The following is a 16,513-nucleotide window of genomic DNA, read 5'->3' on the forward strand; positions in this document are numbered from 1 at the left end:
ATTTCATTTTAACTGTAGTTGAATGAACCAGCTTGCAAACTATGTGCAGCTGAGGTACAGTTGGCAATGTATAGTTGTCAATGTGAATTGCAGTATAATAAAATGCCTCTCCAAATGTTCCCTTTGAAATACTATCAATAAATTTGGCACACAGATTAACAAATAGTGTAAGACCCACCCGAATTTGAAATTTTCAGAATTATATTAAGTTTGGTTAGGGAAATTCAGTATTTAATGCATTTGGTTGAGTAGTGCCTACTTTTAAACTTACTATAAACTGAATGAAATGATATATGTTTTACTGCTTCACCTCAAATAGTTTTTGAGATATGACCATTTTAAAAATTCGAAATGGGATAAAAATCACACAATTTTGGAAACAAATAAATAATTCAGAAACAAAGTATCCAAAAACTCTATAATTTTTTATTTATTTTTTTATCTTTTTTTATAGCTGTGCTAAAATGACCAATAATTGCAAAATAATAAATCATCAAGGTTGGTTTTTTTATATTTTTTTAACTGATTTCACATGGGGCTGGGCAGGCCCATAATAAAATCGAGTGTTTCAGACAATAACAGGAACATGGCAGAATGTTCTGAATTAAACAAAACAACTAGGAAATGTCTTAAAGAGGAAATGATAAGTTGCAGAAAAAAATTTGTGAGAAAACAGTTGAAAACAAAACTGATAGGTTGGATAGATACCATATTTCAGTGAAAATTACAGTTATTGATAATATAATGTAAAGGGCTACATAAAAAAATCTACTCACCAAGTGGTGGCAGGGGGACACACACAAAAGGCTTTAAAGTTTATAAGTTTCTGGCAATAGGGTTGAAGGGGAAGGAAGAGGGGTGAAGGAAAGGGACTGAAGAGGTTTAGGAAAAGGGGTGCAGCTCAGAAAAGTCACCCAGAATCCCAGGTAAGGGGAGATTTACTGAATGGGATGAGAAGAAAAGACTGATTGTTGGAGACTATTCCGGATGAGATTTGAAAACCTGCGAGCTTGAATGTGGAAGACAGGGTAACATGCAAGACAGAAACTAGTTCTAAAATGTCATGCACGAGTTAATAAGAGTGTTACTGCAGAATAATTCTACTGCCACCAACATTTACTTTGCTTAAGGACCGCTAAGATACAAGGAAGTAAGGCTCACATGGAGGCATACATAGCAAGTAATTTTTTCCCTTGTTCTGTTTGTGAGTGGAACAGGAAATAACTAATTCATTAAAGATAATTTTATGAATCATGGAATCAATCCCAATTTTCACTATTTTTTTTTTAATTAATGCAGTGTCATATTGTCAACATTACCTGCATTCTGAATGTTGTTGTTATACTATCTTATTCCCAAATATTCTCTTTCTTTTACAGCAAAGAGAGTTTGGAAACAGAAGAAGGAACGCAATGCCGATTAGAGGGAAGCCAACAATGGAAATATATAGACCGCCGAGTAAGTAATAAAAAAACTTTTATTTTCTGATACAATTCTAGCTACTCAAGCATTCACAATTTGATGGCAGTGTGTGGTAGAAGTCTAGGTATAGTGTCTTTGACTACTAATAAAAACTTCTTGGGCCCCAGGTTTGAACCCAGCCACTGCTTAAATTTTGAATAAAACTGATCGGCACTGGCAGTCGAAGACTTCCAGCATAATAAATTACCCTCATTCAGTAAAAGGTGGAAGAGTCAGTGATGATCAATGCCATGAGGATGCAGAAGTCAGTGGAAACAACTACATTAAAGAAACGTAATATGTATTCACACAACATGTGGCCTGTAACTTGGTAAAGTGTCATGAGATGTCTTGATCTCCCCATTGGCAAAAGATTATGGATTAGTTCTTCATTCAGATCTCCACAAAGAGACTGCCAAGGGGGGGGATGACCTTCGGAAAAAATGGAATAGCCAAGTGCCAGGATAACATTTTATGAGTCAGAGTGTGGAATGTCAGAAGTTTGAAAATAGTAGGAAAGCTAGGAAATCAAAAAAGGAAATGCAAAGACTCACTCTAGATGTAGTGGTGTTCAGTGAGTGTGGAGAATTTGAACCTGGTTGTAGGAGAAAGAATTAAAGGAAGGGTTGTGGGAGAAAATGGGTTTGGCAGTAGGTATGGGAGAGCAGAAACACTAATTGAGTACAGCAATAAATATCAGATGGTAATAGAGAATATTCTTTTTTTAAGAATCACAAGAGGAGGCAGTATACTTGGAAAAGATCTGGAGACACAGGAAGGTTCCATCACGGACGGTCAGAGATTCTGAAGTCTGGTATTACATTGTAAGACATACCCAGGAGCAGATATAGACTCGGACCTCAATTTAAAAATGAAAAGAGTAGACTGAAGTTTAAGAGAATTGTGTGAAAGAATCAATATGAAAGGAAGTGTGATACTTGAAGTAGTGAGGAATGATGAGACCTGTTTGTAATTCGCTGGTGATGTGGTATTACAATAAGGAACACCTGAGTAGGCAGGTGAAGTACTTCAATTGATGGACGAAAGAAGGAAGTAAAAAAATGTTCAGGGAAATATAGGAAAACAGCAGAACAAATCCTTTAGGAATGAAATTTGGAAGTAAAGGGCAGCCATGGTGATATGACTGCAAGAAAGATGGGAAGATATAGAAAAAGAAAAGATTGTCAGGTGAACTGACTCAGTGCATAGAAAAGTCAAAACAACCTTCAGTGAAATTAAAGCAAGGATTGTAATTCTAAGAGTGCAATGGGATTTCCTCTGATGAATATGAAAGGGAAAGCGGATAAGTGGAAAGAGTACATTGCAGGTCCATATGGGGGGGGGGGGGGGGCGACTTGTCTGATGACACCATAGAAGAAGAAATTTGAGTCAATGTGGATAATGTAGTGGATTCAGTATTAGCCAGACTTTAAAAGATCTCTGGGAGATTTGAGACCAAGTAATGGATACATAGACGGTGTTCTAACAGAAGTTCAAAAACAGTGGGGGGGGGGGGGGGGCAGAGAACATCAACCAAATGACTATTCAAGGTGGCATGTAGAATCTGAGGCCAGTGACATACCATCGTGCTTTGAAAAATATCATCTACATAATTCTGAAAATGGTGAGGGCAGAAAAATGTGAAGATTATCGCACAATCAGCTTAACAGCTCGTGCATCCAAGCTGCTGACATGAAAGACTGTAAAAGAAAATAGATCATCTGTTAGATGATGATTAGTTTGGCTTTAGGAAAGGCAAAGGCACCAGAGAGGCATTTCTCACTTTGCACCTGATAATGGAAACAAGGCTGAAGAAAATCAAGACACACTCATAGGATTCGTTGACCTAGAAAAAGCATTTTCCACTGTAAAACGGTTTAAGAAGTTCGAAATTCTGAGAAAAATAAGAGTAAGCCACAGGCAGAGTTCGGAAATATGTAATATACAGGGTGTTACAAAAGGTACGGCCAAACTTTCAGGAAACATTCCTCACACACAAAGAAAGAAAATATGTTATGTGGACATGTGTCCAGAAATGCTTACTTTCCATGTTAGAGCTCATTTTATTACTTCTCTTCAAATCACATTAATCATAGAATGGAAACACACAGCAACAGAACGTACCAGCGTGACTTCAAACACTTTGTTACAGTAAATGTTCAAAATGTCCTCCGTTAGCGAGGATACATGCATCCACCCTCCATCGCATGGAATCCCTGATGCGCTGATACAGCCTTGGAGAATGGCGTATTGTATCACAGCCGTCCACAATATGAGCACAAAGAGTCTCTACATTTGGTACCGGGGTTGCGTAGACAAGAGCTTTCAAATGCCCCCTGTTGTGGACTGACAAGACAGCCAGTCCACAGTGACGGGTAACCGAAAGGCACGCGTACACACACGCCGGCTGGCGTGAGGTCTGAAACTGGATAATTAATGAATGCTATAAAGAAAAGTACGGAGCTTCTGTTTACTTAACTTTAATTCATCCTTGTGGTACATCGCTCTTGATAATACAAGTGAGACTCTCTCCAGATATGGTTAATGGCGCCTTGCTAGGTCGTGGCCATGGACTTAGCTGAAGGCTATTCTAACTGTCTCTCGGCAAATGAGAGAAAGGCTTCGTCAGTGTAGTCGCTAGCAAAGTCGTCGTACAACTGGGGGCGAGTGCTAGTCCGCCTCTCTAGACCTGCCATGTGGTGGCGCTAGGTCTGCAATTACTGACAGTGGTGACACGCGGGTCCGACATGTACTAATGGACCGCGGCCGATTTAAAGCTACCAACTAGCAAGTGTGGTGTCTGGCGGTGACACCACACCCCCATAAATGAAAGTCGAGAGGGTTGAGGTCAGGAGAGCATGGAGGCCATGGAATTGGTCAGCCTCTACCAAGCCATCGGTCACCGAATCTGTTGTTGAGAAGCGTACGAACACTTCGACTGAAATGTGCAGTATCTCCATCATGCATGAGCCACATGTTGTGTCATACTTGTAAAGACACATGTTCTAGCAGCACAGGTAGAGTATCCCATATGAAATCATGATAACGTGTTCCATTGAGCGTAGGTGGAAGAACATGGGGCCCAATCAAGACATCACCAACAATGCCTACCCAAACGTTCACAGAAAATCTGTGTTGATGACATGATTGCACAATTGCGTGCGGATTCTCGTCAGCCCACACATGTTGATTGTGAAAATTTACAATTTGATCACGTTGGAATGAAGCCTCATCCGTAAAGAGAACATTTGCACTGAAATGAGAATTGGCACACTGTTGGATGAACCATTCGCAGAAGTGTACCCGTGGAGGCCAGTCAGCTGTTGATAGTGCCTGCACACACTGTACATGGTACGAAAACAACTGGTTCTCCCGTAGCACTCTCCATACAGTGATGTGGTCAACGTTACCTTGCACAGCAGCAAATTCTCTGACGCTGACATTAGGGTTTTCGTCAACTGCACAAAGAATTGCCTCGTCCATTGCAGGTGTCCTCATCGTTCTAGGTCTTCCCCAGTCGCGAGTCATACACTGGAATGTTCCGTGCTCCCTAAGACAATTGCTTCTAACGTCTTCCTGTTGGGACACCTTCATTCTGGAAATCTGTCTCGATACAAACGTACCGCACCACGACTATTGCCCCGTGCTGATCCATACATCAAATGGGCATCTGCCAACTCCGCATTTGTAAACATTGCACTGACTGCAAAACCACATTCATGATGAACACTAGCCTGTTGATGCTACGTACTGATGTGCTTGATGCTAGTACTGTAGAGCAATGAGTCACATGTCAACACAAGCACCGAAGTCAACATTACCTTCCTTCAATTGGGCCAACTGGCAGTGAATCAAGGAAGTACAGTACATAATGACGAAACTAAAATGAGCTCTAATATGGAAATTAAGTGTTTCCGGACACATGTCCACATAACATCTTTTCTTTATTTGTGTGTGAGGAATGTTTCCTGAAAGTTTGGCCGTACCTTTTTGTAACACCCTGTATACAAGAACCAATGGTAAAAAGAAGACTGGAAGACAAAGAAAGAAGTGCTCGGACTAAAAAGTTTCGCAGGAGAGCTTCTGTAAAGTTTGGAAGGTAGGAGACGAGGTACTGGCAGAAGTAAAGCTGTGGGTACCGGACGTGAGTCATGCTTCGGTAGCTCAGTTGGTAGAGCACTTGCCCGCGAAAGGCAAAGGTCCCGAGTTCGAGTCTCGGTCGGGCACACAGTTTTAATCTGCCAGGAAGTTTCATATCAGCGCACACTCCGCTGCAGAGTGAAAATCTCATTCTGGAAACATCCCCCAGGCTGTGGCTAAGCCATGTCTCCGCAATATCCTTTCTTTCAGGAGTGCTAGTTCTGCAAGTTTCGCAGGAGAGCTTCTGTAAAGTTTGGAAGGTAGGAGACGAGGTACTGGCAGAAGTAAAGCTGTGGGTACCGGACGTGAGTCGTGCTTCGGTAGCTCAGTTGGTAGAGCACTTGCCCGCGAAAGGCAAAGGTCCCGAGTTCGAGTCTCGGTCGGGCACACAGTTTTAATCTGCCAGGAAGTTTCAGTGAGACACACTGATTTAGTACCAAAAAGTGAGAGAGAGGGATGTAGTCTTCCACCCCTGCTGTTCAATCTATACATTGATGAAGCAGTGACAGAAATAAAAGAAAGGTTCAAGAGTGGGATTAAAATTCAGAGTGAAAGGATATCAAGGCAAGATTTGCTGATGACATTGCTATCCTCAGTAAAAGCGAAGAAGAATTGCTGTCTTATTGGATGGAGTGAACAGTCTGAGTACAGAGTACAGACTTAGAGTAAACCAAAAAAGACAAAGGTAATGAGATGTAGTAGAAATGAGAATAGCGAGAAACTTAACATCAAAGTTGGTGATCAATAAGTAGATGAAGTTAAGGAATTCCACTGCCTAGGCAGCAAAATAATCCATAATGGAGAAAGAAAGGATGTCATAAAAAGCAAACTAGCATAGGCAAAGATTGCATACCTGGCCACGAGAAGCCTACTGGTATCAAACGTAGATCTTAATTTGAGGAAGAAATTTCTGAGAATGTATATTTGGAGCACAGTTTTGTATGGTAGTGAATCATGGACAGCAGGAAAACTGGAACAAAGAGAATCGAAGCATTTGAGATATGGTGCTACAGATGAATGTTGAAAATTAAATGGGCTGATAAGATAAAGAATGAGGTGGTTCTCTGCAAAATCCATGGACAGAGGAACACATGGAAATACACTGACAAGAAGGGACAGTGGTGGGACATGCCCTGCAATAATAGGAGTGCATCCAACAAATGACTGATGTAGGATGCATTTGCTACTCCGTAATGAAGAGATTAGTGCAGGAGAGGAGTTTATGGTGGGTTGCGTCAGACTGGTCAGAAGACTGATGAGCCAAAAAAAGTGAGGAATATGTGTTTAACACATTGACCTCCTGGCCATTAATTTCAGTTGTCAGAATTAAAGCTGTTTTTTATCCTTCCACTACCCTTCCATTGTACTCAAAAGAGTTTTGCTGCACAGGAAAAACTCCCTCACAGAATAAGAGTGTGTGTGACTACTATACCAGCTTCTTTTTGGGACCTTCCCCCCCTCCCTCTCACCCCTTACATTGCTAGCTCTAAGAATATGTGTCTAAGACACAAAATGTGAATGGTGTGATGTTATTAAGTTTCCTCATGGTGAGAGTCACAACTCAGCTGAAACTTATTGATGAGTTGAAAGTTCATGAATGACAGTAAGTCGCAGTAATGATGCAGAATACTTGCAGCAACATATGCTGACTTTCAAGTCATAATAGGCTGTTAGAGAAGAAAGTGTTGAATGGGATTTATAATTAGTGTCTTGCCTAAAACAGACACAATTTACCCCCAACATTTGAATATGTGTTGTAGGCTAAGGTTTGATTAGCGCAAATATTATTGATGTCTGAAAAACATTCATATTACTCTGAGCTTTGGGTTTATGTGCTATTTTTTCCCTTCTTTTTTAATTTTTGTGCATTTTAAATGGAGTAGTATCTCCTTTTTTACAAAAAGACCATAAAGGAATTTATAGTTAGTTTAGTAAAGAAAACATCCTGGCTCGCACCAACATTAGGGGTTCCCAGACCATGGTACAAGTACCATTGGTGGTGGTTTGTGGGATTAAAGGGACCAGACTGCTACGGTCATCGGTCTACCATTGGTGGTACACAAGGACACTTCAGGTGGTATGCAGACAAATAAATAAAACATGTACTGGTAGGCTATACATCAAATTGTTCTCTTACGTCATTTCATTTTTAAAGTAAAATGATAATGAGAAAACTGATTGATAAAAGCAGCTTCTGAATGATAAAGAAAATGGGTTTACCACAGAATGTTCGTTTTGGACTGTGCGCAGGACACAGGAAGGACAGACTGTAAGCACCCCATTCCGCCATTCATTAGTAGTCCCTGGGTAGGCAGGGAATGTTTCGTCTTGATTTGACATTGGCGATATTTTGGTTGGGTCTTGTCATTGTTTATTTGGAAGTTTGCATGCTGTTTTGCAACTGCTGTCAGCTAATGTGTCGTACCAATGCGTGGCACTGCAGTAGTAATCATGCAGTCAACTGTTTATTACTCTTACTGTTACTTTGTTGGGTGATACCTTAAATGGCAGTGTGTTGTGAAGAAAGTTTGCATTTGAAACGGAGAGTGTGCATATTACAATGAGCTGATTCTTCATTGCTATAATTATGATGTGGGATTTATCTTTATTGTGTGACTTAATGCCTAACCACAGTCATGATGAAGCGACTTACAGTTTGGCATTACATTAAAGGCTGGTACAGAAACCAGTGATGAACCAATTCTCCAATGCATTGTATGCTTAGAAACGCTGTCAAATCAAAGCAAGGGGCCTTTTTTATTCAAACGTCATCAAAGTTCTAAGAACTCTGAAGTAGATGGTAAACATTTGCCATTTTCAGTTGAGATATGCATTTTGTAAGAAAGAATCCTAATGTGTAGCAAATTTTACTAAAACTGATACTAGAAGAACTTGATAAAAGTTAGTTTTAGAATTGCAAAGGAATCAAAACCTCACGCAGTTGGTGAGTCTCTTACCTCCCACAGCTAGACACATTGTCCAAGTGGTTTTAGCATAAAAAATGCCCAAAGACATGCAAAAATTCCATTATCCTATTATGTGGTTCAGTGGCTAATGAAGACCAGTCTTCAGATGTTGAAGAAATGTTATAACTGCAAAAGTATGCTTAGTTTGTTCTTCAACAGACTCGAGTACAGTTGTTACAAACATGGCACAGTTACTTGCTTTTGTACATGATGACTATCACGATGATCTAAGAGTTTTTATTTTGTAATCTGGTTGAGTCAAATGCTACAGCAGAAAAGATTTTTAGTATTATTGACTTCTATTTGTTAAAAGTACATATTCCTTGACAAAAACATGTTGGAATGTAACAATACCAGAGAAGGAATGTTGCTACTCGCCATGTAGCGGAGATGCTGAGTCGTGATAGGCACAGCAAAAAGATTCACACAATTATAGCTTTCGGCCATTAAGGCCTATGTCAGCAGTCTCCGAGACTGCAGACGTGTGTTTGTGTGTGTGTGTGTGTGTGTGTGTGTGTGTGTGGTGCCTATCGCAACTCATCATCTCTGCTATGTGTTGAGTAGCAACTTTCCTTCTCTGGTATTGTTACATGTTGTTATTTGTGTAGATGGGGCAAGACAATGTATTGTCACCTGACAGATCTGGTAGCAAAAGTGAAGAAAATTGCACCTAATTGTTGAAGCACACACTATTTAATACACCAAAAAGCACTGCCTGAAACTCCTGTTGTTGTGGCAGACACTGTGAAGGTTATAAACTTCATCAAGACAAGGGCTCTAAACTCACGGCTATTTACAATATTGTGTGAATATATGATGGGGAAATTTAAAAATTTGCTTCTTCATACTGAAGTAAGATGGCTCTCTCATGATGTGAAGAATTTTTTCGTTGATCAGTGGTTATTGTTTAGCTGATATATTTGGCAGGGTTTACATTTTGAATGTGGGACCACAAGGACAAGGCACAACTACTTAGGCAGGTAACAAAGTAGCAGCTTTCAAAGAAAGTAGACTTGCTTTATTTCAGAAGTACAGAACAATAACTTTTTTACATTCCATAAATTTTTGAAAGACAATGAACAAGCTCACATGGAAGATTTTTACATATTTATTATATTTTTATAACAATATTATATTTAGAGATCCTACAAAAAAGTTTTAAAAAGTACTTTTACAAAGATTACACAAATTGTGACTGGATACAAAATCTATTTTCAGGAAAATTGTCAAAAGAAGTACTCATGAAAAAAATGGCTAGCAACATATCAATGGTAGATGCTTTCAAAAAAAACTCTTCTCTCTTTTTGGATGTGTACAAAAACGGAATACCCTTCTCATCAGTTTTTGGAACCATTTGCTATGAATTACATGCATGAAAATTGGTTTTCAGAATTGTTGTATATTAAAAATAAATATGGAAACAGACTTAGTGTGAAAGACTTGAGAATTAAGTTGAACTCTATTGAGACAGACTTTGAAGCTCAGATTCAAGATAAACAATAATGTGCTTCCAGCTGAAATACATATATATTTTTTCATCAGAATCCAAATTAAAAAACTGTCGAATAACTAATTTTGAAGTATGATTTACCATCAAAGTTTGGTTTGATCCAACTATTTTTTAACTTCTAATTTGTTGTACACAATGTTCAGTTTATTACTCTCTTGTGCAGCTGATTGATATTGTTTGTGATGTAAAATGTGAATTAATTTTAAATGTTATTCCTCTCTTGTTCATTGTGTATTTGTTTCAGAACTGGCTTAATTGAGTTTCATGTTATTTGCTACATATAAGTACCACTTGTGAACAGGAATGGAACGAATCTGTAAATCAGTGCTTCCATGAAACATTATTATTTGTGTGTGTTTTCAGCACTGAGCACAAAGGAAAAAATTATACCCTCTCTACTGTTCCCCACCCTTGTGTCATTCATTGGTCAACCTTCTGCACAAACACCTCCCCCCCTCCCCCTCCCCCTCTTAGCCTCTATAGTGCCACTCCCTCCTCAACTGCACTGTGCCTTCGTGCACTTGGGTTTATTAAAAAGTCAAAAAGTTATAATGGTACACTTAAATTTCTAAAAATGTTTAGATGGTACACAGTGACAAAAAGTCTGGAAACCACTGACCTAGATCACTTGGGAACAATGGAAATTGTTGCCATTTCAGTTGGAAACTGATAGGAAACCAGTTGTCCTAGCATTTAAGTAACACAATTTTTTTAGTGTGTGGAACATTACTTGTATTTACCAAAGTTGCAGTTAGATTACATTGTGGAATAAGACGGTTGTTGATGATGCCACAGTGGTCAGCTGTGTTTCTGGACTTTCCTGCCATCAGTGATTTTTTTCTCTCACCTCTCTTGCTTTTGTTTTCCTTGTAAGAAAAAAATTGTTGATTTGCTATATTATGAGGGTAATCCCAAAAGTAAGGTCTCCTATTTTTTTATAAGTGCAGAACTCTGTTTGTGTGGCAGTTGGTCACACTGTTACGAAGAGTGCTTCACGCACTGTGTGTAAACATGCTCACATCGCGCTGAGGCGCTCAGTCTTGGCTTGGCAGCCATTGAGAATGGAGCTCCTGGTGGATGTTATCACCAAGTGTGAATTATGCGAAGTTATTCAGTTTTTGAACACAAAGGGCACTGCGCTGATTGAAATCCATCGCCAATTGGTGGAAGTGTATGGTGAGTCGTGCGTGGCTGTCAAAAATGTTCATAAGTGGTGTAGAGAGTTTTCAGCTGGTTGGACCAAAATTCACGACCAACAAAGGAGTGGGAGGCCATCAATTTCTGAGGAGACAGTATTGAAGGTTGAGCAAAGTATGTGTGAAGATTGGCGAATCACCCTGGATGATCTCTGCACGTTGGTTCATGAGGTTTCCCGAAGCACCACTCACAGAATTTTAACGGAAACATTGAACTACCAGAAGGTGTGCACAAGATCGGTGCCACGCGTGCTGACTGAGGACCACATGCGGCAACGAGTTGATACTTTCCACGCATTTCTTCACCGCCTTGCAGCCAAACAGGACAACTTTCTGGACTCAGTAGGCATGGGTGACAAAACCTGGGCATACCATTTTACACCTGAGACCAAGCAACAATCATGCCAGTGGCGGCATCCTTCTTCACCAAAACTGCGGAAATTCAAATAAACACAGTCTGCTGGTAAAGTCATAATAACCGCTTTTTGGGCCAGAAAGGGATATTATTGGTCCAATTTATGCCCACTGGGACCACAATTAACGCTGATGGGTACTGAGAGAGACTGAAAAAACTCACACGGCAATTTAGAACCGGAGAAGAGGAGTGTTGAGCAAGGGTGTACACATTCTCCATGACAACGCTCGCTTACACATCGCTTGGCAAACCATTGCTCTCCTGCCACAGTTTCAGTGGAACATAATCACGCACCCACCCACCCTATAGTCCTGACTTGGCACCCAGTAACTATTACCTGTTCCCTAGGTTAAAAGAACATTTGGCTGGAAAGCAATTCAGCTCTGATGACGAGGTGAAAGGAGAGGCTCATAACTTTCTCAACAACATGGCGGCGAGCTGGTATGACATGGGCATACAAAAACTGCCACAGCGTCTACAAAAATACATCGACAGAAACGGTGATTATGTCGAAAAATAGCTGTAAACTGATGTAAACCATTGTAGAAATAAACAGGTCTACTTATAAATAAATAGAAGACCTTATTTTTGGGATTACTCTCACAGGACACACATGAAGGAAGATTAACCTCACTGATGATTCACTGGAAGTGAAAAGTGGTCAAGGAAGTGTGATTTGTTGAAATTATGGTTTTGTCACCCTCTAAGCCCTGATGATTTCATGAGTTAATAAAATTTCTTGTGCTCTCCGATTTTAGTGATTCGAATCTACAAGGCAAGGCAAAATAAAAGTGTTTGAGTAGTAGGCTACTGCCTTTGTCTCCCTTTGGATGGTTTTCGGAATAGCTTGGAAGAGTTCTGTATTGAACTCCTATATTAATTCTTCTTAATACAATCTCATTATGTCCATTCACAATAACTTTCACAGTCTTCAGGACATGTTGTATGACCGAGTAATCTTTTCATCATCCTAGTTCAGATAAGATTCAAAAGACAATTCATTTTCTCTGTGGCTGCAAACACCTCCAAGCCTTGATGTCAAGGAACAAGCAGCCAGACAACAGGTAGAGACGCTAACTCACCATCCTGCCTTGTAGATGTGATGTGCCCATTTCTGATGTGATATAATGCGATATATTCTTTTATCAAAATTGATGTTCCGCTTCTCAAAAGTTAGCTTCATACAGTAGTAACTCAATGAAGTTCGACACACGTAGGTACAAGGAAGGTAATTTTGAAGAAAGCTTGGCTAACTGAAGAAATTCTTCAGCAGACCAACAAAAAAAGGAAGTACAAAAATGTTCTGAGTAATCAGGAATACAGAAATATAAGTCACTAAAGATTGAAATAAACAGGAAGTGCAAGGGGGCCTTTTGTGAAATTAAAATCAAATGCATAAACATGAAGAGTGCAATGGGAATTCTATTTTTAAACACAGAGGAAAGGGGGAATAAGTGGAAAGAATACATTGCAGGTCCGTACATGGGGTATGACTCTGGTGATGACATTATTGAGGAAGAAATGGGAATCATTACAGCAGACATATGGGGGGTCCATGATTAGAATGAGAGTTTAATAGAGCTTTGGAAGACTTGTGATTAAATAAGGCAAAATGGATTGATAATATTCCTTCAGAATTTCAGAAAACATTGGGGAAATAGCAACCAAGTGATTATTGTAGAATGAGCCTGGAGGCATACCATCAGACTTCTGGAAAAGTATCATCCACACAATTTTGAAGACACCAAAAGCAGATGTAAATCAAACAATAGAAAATCCAGGATGGAATGTAACAATATTATGAGAAGGAAAGCTATTTAATGGCCGAAAGCTATAATTTGAGTGTCTTTTTGTTGTGCCTATCTGCAGCCAAGCATCTCTGCTATATGGTCAATAGCAGATATGTGTGAGACCTTCCAATATACAAAATAATGGAAAACAGAAGTGAGGATCTGTTGGTTGAAGTTCTTTTTTGCTTTAGAAAAGATAAGGCCACTATAGAGGCAGTTCTGAAGTGTCTGATAATGGGAGCAAGACTCAAGAAAAAAAATTGAGATATGTTCGTAGGATTTATTGACCTAGTGTAAGCATTAAACAATGTAAAACTCTGCAGGTTGTTCAAAATTCTGTGAAAAATATAAGTAAGCTATAGGGAGAGACAAGTAATGCACAATATGTATAAGAACCAGGAGAGAATGATAAGAATGGAATGAAGCGATTGGATTCAAAAGAGTGTAAAATAGGGATGTCATCTTCCACCCCAGTTGGGCAGTCTGTACATTGAAGAAGCAGTGATAAAAATACAATAAAGATTCAAAAATGGGATTAAAATTAAGGATGAAAGGATATCAGTGCTAAGATTCACTGATGTCATTGCTATCATCAGTGAAATTTAAGAATAATTACAGCATATGTTGGATGAAGTGAACATTACAATGAAGATGAAGAAGATAAAGGTAATAGTGAGTAGCAGTAATGAGATCAGCGATAAGCATAATATCGAAATTGGAAGTAGATCAAGTTGAGAAATTCTGTTGCCTCGGAAGCAGAATAACACACAACGAATAAAAAGTAAATTAGCACAGGCAGAGGGGTCAGTCCTGGCCAAGCGAAGTGTAGTATCAAACATCGGCCTTTATCTGAGGAAGAAATTATGACAAAAAGAGTTAATTTCGTCACTGTATTTTTTCCATAATCACAGTTATTAAAGCAGAAAAAGTCTTAGTCATGGAAGGCAGGATAAACCAACAGAACCAATAAAGTCAAAATTTATTGTTGTTGACGAGAGAGATGATCACAAAAACATTTCTAAACATTTTTTTCTGTGTTTGTTGTATAATTTTTTGCTGTTTCTGTAACATTTATTTCTTTTGTGTTTGTTTTTATGAATATTCTACTTTGTAATTCCTTTGAGAGATGCAAGTAATTTATAAGCAGAAGAAATGAGTTATACATATCTCTCTTCTCTTCACATGCTATATTATCAGAACCTCAATTTTTGTTTTCAGTTGTAAAGAACTAGAGAAATGGGAGAAAATGTTCATACATCCAAGCACTAGTTTTTGTTAATTAGCCAAAAATGAAAATATTGCCAACTTCATGTGATGACACGTGATTTTCTGGATTTGTTACAGATGTCCGAACTGATGTGATGCAGAACGGTACCATGCCACTCAATCCGCGACTCAATGTCCATGCAAAAGAATTTACCATGAAGCATGGAGAACTGACCACTTCCAAGTAAGTGAAATGTAAAAAGAAAAGAAAGGAACCTGCTAGTACTGTCACCCTTTAAATATTTCTGTTACCTCTGATGTCTTATTTTTATCCAAACTGTGACAGCAATATTATCTGTGAAGGATGTAGTAGATGCAGTATGCCCCCCCCCCTCCTCTCTCTCTCTCTCTCTCTCTCTCTCTCTCTCTCTCTCTCTCTCTCTCTCTCCCCCTCTCCCTCTCTCCTCTCTCTGCCCCCCCCCCCCCCTGTCCTTCTATCCCTCCCTCTTTTCTTTCTGAAAGGAATGGAATGGTTTTGAAATAAGAGAACATTTGTTTTTCACTTTCACTGATTGTATTCTTACAATTCATTGCCATGTGTTCTGTCCGTTTTTCTAATTTTATGTATGAATTTTAATATTCATGTTCAGTTTGTATTTCTTATGATAAAGAAGAATGAAAGATAGATTGATATATCAGATTTTTTTTCTCCATGCTTCCTTTTATCCAACCACATGCTCCAAATCTAATGAGGTGGCACTGTTGTAAGCACACTGGGCTTGCATTGGTGAGGACGATGATTTAAATCCACATCAAGCGATCCAGATTCAACTTTTCCATGATTTCCCTCAATCTCTCCAAGCAGATGTCAGGATGGTTCCATTGAAAGAGCTTGGCCGATTCCCTTTACCATTCTTGAAACATTCAAAGCGTATGCTCAGTCTCTAATGACCTCTATGTTAATGTTAAACACTGACTGACCGACCAACCGACCTACCTACCTTCCGTCTCTAATGACCTCTTCTGTGACAGAAGGTTAAACTCTTATCTTCCTTCCTTATTGCAGCCCATTGAATATAATGAATAACAATTAAGAATAATGTTTTAGTTTCACCTAGATGACGAGAAATGCATTTTATAGTGCAGAGTGTATACGCCATGGGAAATCTGGAAGAAACACAGGAATTTTTTCAGCTGGGAAGAAACCCAGAATTTTTTTAGAATTCCAAGTATTTGTCATTGTTTTAGTTCTCAGTTATATTTTTTTTAATTTTGGCTCGAAAAAAGTGATACAAAGACTTTTACTTTAGCCCACTACTGCAGGATAAGCCTGTGCCTACAGAAAAATGTGTCAGAGGTTTTAGGATGAATACTATGCTGTACTTTGTAACAACAGACTGCTTTCAGTGAGTATGATGCCACAACTGTTTACATTTCTAACAGGTTGCGGAAAAATATTGGGAATGATGGTTTGAGAAACATTAGTTTCAAAGTAAATTTGCTTTTACACCAGATGAATTGTGTTACATGGAAGAATGTGTGGTGAATTTCTTAAATCAAGGAGCGTTTGATTCTCATTCAAAACTTAACACTTTGTGGACCAGCCACTTGGACAAATTTTGGGCCCAGAAGAACGGTTATTTATGCCATTATTTAAAATTTTACCTGAACGTTTGTGTTTGGGTCACTCATGCTCAAAAAATCTTAAAGGTTAGTTTTTCGTATTAATTTTAGTTCTTTCATAGATCTCAAGTTATGCAATAACGATGCATAAAGTTTAATTATACATCAAAAAACTGCCTTGGAAGCTACTGTGCTGTATTTGTTAC

At 39.0% G+C, this 16,513-nt stretch overlaps 1 protein-coding gene across 2 annotated transcripts in view; it reads left to right on the forward strand.

Annotated features, from left to right (window-relative positions):
• Window positions 1-16,513, forward strand: part of LOC126184583 (uncharacterized) — a 499,786-nt gene that overhangs the window by 374,457 nt on the left and 108,816 nt on the right. For both annotated transcript variants that reach the window (XM_049927020.1, XM_049927027.1), the window contains 2 exons: window positions 1,380-1,458; window positions 14,823-14,928. In XM_049927020.1, the coding sequence (XP_049782977.1) occupies window positions 1,380-1,458; window positions 14,823-14,928 (185 nt within the window). The remainder of the gene's footprint in view (window positions 1-1,379; window positions 1,459-14,822; window positions 14,929-16,513) is intronic.

The sequence above is a fragment of the Schistocerca cancellata genome, chromosome 1 (genome assembly GCF_023864275.1).
Source record: "Schistocerca cancellata isolate TAMUIC-IGC-003103 chromosome 1, iqSchCanc2.1, whole genome shotgun sequence".
Taxonomy (NCBI): domain Eukaryota; kingdom Metazoa; phylum Arthropoda; class Insecta; order Orthoptera; family Acrididae; genus Schistocerca; species Schistocerca cancellata.